The sequence below is a fragment of the Borostomias antarcticus genome (assembly GCF_949987555.1).
Source record: "Borostomias antarcticus genome assembly, contig: scaffold_354, whole genome shotgun sequence".
Taxonomy (NCBI): domain Eukaryota; kingdom Metazoa; phylum Chordata; class Actinopteri; order Stomiiformes; family Stomiidae; genus Borostomias; species Borostomias antarcticus.
In genome coordinates, this window is record NW_028175715.1 from 1 (window position 1) to 3,800 (window position 3,800).

General features: G+C 45.2%; 1 protein-coding gene across 1 annotated transcript; it reads left to right on the forward strand.

Annotated features, from left to right (window-relative positions):
- Positions 1-991: 991 nt before the first annotated feature.
- On the forward strand, positions 992-3,160 carry LOC311329259 (protein translocase subunit SecA-like; the record flags this gene model as incomplete). The annotated part of the gene is made up of 1 exon (XM_084463130.1): positions 992-3,160. The coding sequence occupies one exon, from the start codon at positions 992-994 to the stop codon at positions 3,158-3,160; it is 2,169 nt and encodes a 722-aa protein (XP_084319256.1).
- Between the last annotated feature and the right edge of the window lie 640 nt (positions 3,161-3,800).

Sequence of the window (3,800 nt, forward strand, 5' to 3'; positions counted from 1 at the left end):
AAAGTGGAGTTTGTAAGTGGCAGAGGCTGTGTTGAAGCTACGCGCACTGGTTTTAAGTGGAGATTGGCAGGTGTATTGGAACTTCACATAAGGGATGCTCTCGCCTTCGTAATCATGGAGAACTAATGAATGTGCCGTTGTAGAATGGAACCACACCCAAAGACAATGTACGGCATACAAATTTTAGGTGTTTTTTACGAGTCGGTATATCCCTGATAGTGGTGGTGAAAGACAGCGTCAGGACTGTTTTTTTTGTTTTCCCGACTCAGCTCAATTGACAGTACAGAAATACGGTTAATATAGGTGTGACTTTGGCGTGATTGTCATATAATGTTGGACTATTGTACGCTTGTTTGCTCCAGCCCGGATTTGTTGGTAGGAGGACAGCTCAGGAAACAGAGTGTGAGACTGTTAACGACTTATGTTTGCTTCTTTAATTAAGAAAGTTATTGGTAGCCGGAACGACCGCCAGCTCAAACGTATGGGTAAAATTGTTAAATCAATTAATGCCTTGGAAGAAAGCTTGGCTACCATGAGTGATGATGAGCTTAAGTCGAAAACGACTGAGTTTCGCGAGCGCTTTAACAAAGGCGAAATCTTGGATGATTTATTGCCGGAAGCGTTTGCTGTTGTTCGTGAAGCAGGCAAGCGTGTTATGGGCATGCGGCACTTTGATGTCCAGCTTATTGGTGGGATGACGCTTCATGAAGGTCGTATTGCTGAAATGCGTACTGGTGAAGGTAAAACACTGGTGGCAACTCTGCCTGTTTATTTGAACGCTATTCCAGGGAAAGGCGTTCATGTTGTTACTGTGAATGACTATCTGGCTCGTCGGGATGCGAACTGGATGCGGACACTCTATGAATTTCTGGATATGAGTGTTGGCATTGTTGTTCCACAGCAGGATCCTGAAGAAAAGCGTCAGGCGTATCAGTCAGATATTACTTATGGTACCAACAACGAATTTGGGTTTGATTACCTGCGTGATAACATGGCCTTCAGAAAAGAAGACCGTTTTCAGCGTGATCTCTTTTTCTCGGTTGTGGATGAGGTTGACTCGATCCTGATTGATGAAGCAAGAACGCCACTGATTATTTCAGGCCCTGCCGAGGATTCATCTAAACTGTATAAGAAGATGAATCAGTTGGTGCCCCTTTTACAGAGGCAGGAGCCGCTTCCGGAAGATCAGGATCCTAACGAAGTGGAACTCACTGGGCATTACTCTGTAGATGAGAAAACTAGGCAGGTTGAGTTGAATGAGCTGGGACATCAGTTTATTGAAGAACTGCTGCAAAAAGAAGGCTTGCTACCTGAAGGTGAGAGCCTGTATGCCTCGAATAACCTGAACCTTCTGCACCATGTTAATTCAGCTTTGAAAGCTCATGTGCTGTTTACGAGCAATGTTGAGTACATTGTGCAGAACAATGAAGTATTGCTAGTGGATGAACATACTGGCCGCACCATGCCTGGCCGGCGACTTTCAGAAGGTCTTCACCAGGCTATTGAGGCAAAAGAAGGACTTCGCATTCAGGCTGAAAGCCAGACATTGGCATCTACAACGTTCCAGAATTATTTCCGTAATTACGACAAACTGTCCGGTATGACCGGTACGGCCGATACGGAAGCTTACGAATTTCGTCAGATTTATGGTCTTGACGTTGTCGTTATTCCAACTCACAAGGAGATGGTTCGTCAGGATGGCAATGATCTTGTTTATATGACGATTGCAGAAAAATACGACGCAATTATTGATGATATAAAAGAAACGGTGGATGCAAAGCGCCCTGTGCTGGTGGGTACTGCTTCTATCGACTCTTCCGAGCATCTTTCCAAAGCGCTGGATAAAGTAGGTGTTCCTCATCAGGTGCTGAATGCCAAGTTCCACGAGAAAGAAGCTGATATTATTGCTCAGGCAGGACGTCCTGGTGCTGTAACTATTGCCACCAACATGGCAGGTCGTGGTACCGATATTATGCTGGGTGGAAACTGGAAGTCTGAAGTTTCCTATTTGGAAAACCCATCTCAGGAACAAATCGACCAGGTTAAGGCTGATTGGCAGAAGCGGCACATGGAGGTGCTGGAGGCTGGTGGTCTTCATATTATTGGTACTGAGCGTCATGAGTCACGTCGTATAGATAACCAGTTGCGTGGTCGTGCAGGGCGTCAGGGTGACCATGGTTCTTCTAGGTTCTACCTATCGCTTGAAGACGGCTTGATGCGAATCTTTGCATCTGAACGTGTTAAAAGTTTCATGAAAGCTATGGGTATGGAAAAGGGTGAAGCTATTGAGCACCGTATGGTGACCAGTGCCATCGAAAAGGCTCAGCGTAAAGTTGAAGGTCGCAACTTCGATATTCGTAAGCAGTTGCTGGAATACGATGATGTTGCCAATGATCAGCGTAAGGTTATCTACAATCAGCGTTATGAACTTCTTACTGCAGATGATGTCTCCGGAAGTATTGAAGCTCTGCGTGAAGATGTGGTGAATGGCCTGATTAGGCAGCATATCCAACCTCAGAGCCTTGAAGAACAGTGGGATGTCAAAGGGCTAGAAGAGAAACTGGCCAGTGAGCTTAATGAGCGCATGCCTGTTCAACAGTGGTTGGATGATGATGATAGCCTAGATGAAGAAGCGCTTCGTGAGCGTATTGTACATGGTGTTATTGATTCTTATCGTAAGAAAGAAGAGCTGGCTGGTGCCGAAGTTCTGCGTAACTTTGAAAAGCATATTCTTCTGCGAATTTTAGATGATAAGTGGAAAGAGCATCTTGCCACTATGGATCATCTCCGCCATGGTATTCACCTCCGTGGTTATGCCCAGAAGAACCCCAAACAGGAATACAAGCGTGAAGCATTTGAGCTGTTCCAGCAGATGCTTGAGGATATTAAATACGACACTGTCCTTGTTATCTCCCAAGTTCAGGTTCAGGAAGATGATCGAACAGCAGAGATGGAGCGGCAGCGTCGTGAGGAAATGGCTCGCAGAATGCAGTTTGAGCACGCTCAGGCTCATGGTGTAGATCCGGAACTTGCTGAGCAGGAAGCCACTGAGGAAGCTCACCAGCCATTTGTTCGTGAAGGCCGTAAGGTTGGGCGTAACGACCAATGCCCCTGTGGTTCAGGTAAAAAATACAAGCAATGTCATGGCAAGATTGCCTGATCTGGCTTTGTAACATAAACTACTGGCTAGTCCTTCATAGGGTTTGGCCGTGTTTTATTTATCCCTTTTTTTATTTGATAATAAACGTGAGTGAGACGCTTTAATTTTGGCTACAGTATTTGGATGTTACTTGTTTGAGGCACAGTGATGTTTTTTGAAAAGTGCCCAATGGCTCCTTAGGCACCTTTGCCAGCCAATAGAGTACTCAAACCACTCTTTTCCTGTAACATGAATATGTACAAAAGGGCTGAAGCCTATGTAGCTCAAGGTATTATCTCGTCGAACTAACGTGAATAAGTAAATTTTTTATCGATGGAATAAATCATGGCAACCTAGACTGATTAGTTGGTTTTAGTAAAGCCAGTTAAGGGCTTCTGTCTCGGAACTGTAATGGCGGGAATCAGTAAGCTAAGTTGGCTAGATCTTGTGGTGATGAAGTAGGTGAGGGCCGCTCTGACGCTGGCGTCTTGACGTTTAACCGTTTTTGTGCTGCTCTTATTCATTTAAATCGTGAGCGATTAACTGGTGACCATCGATACTTTTTGGTTAATACCGGTAATGCCAATGCAGGTACTGGGAACCATGAATGTCTGCGGTGCAGGCAACATCATCAGACTTGGTAAGGCTGGAGGTGTTGATG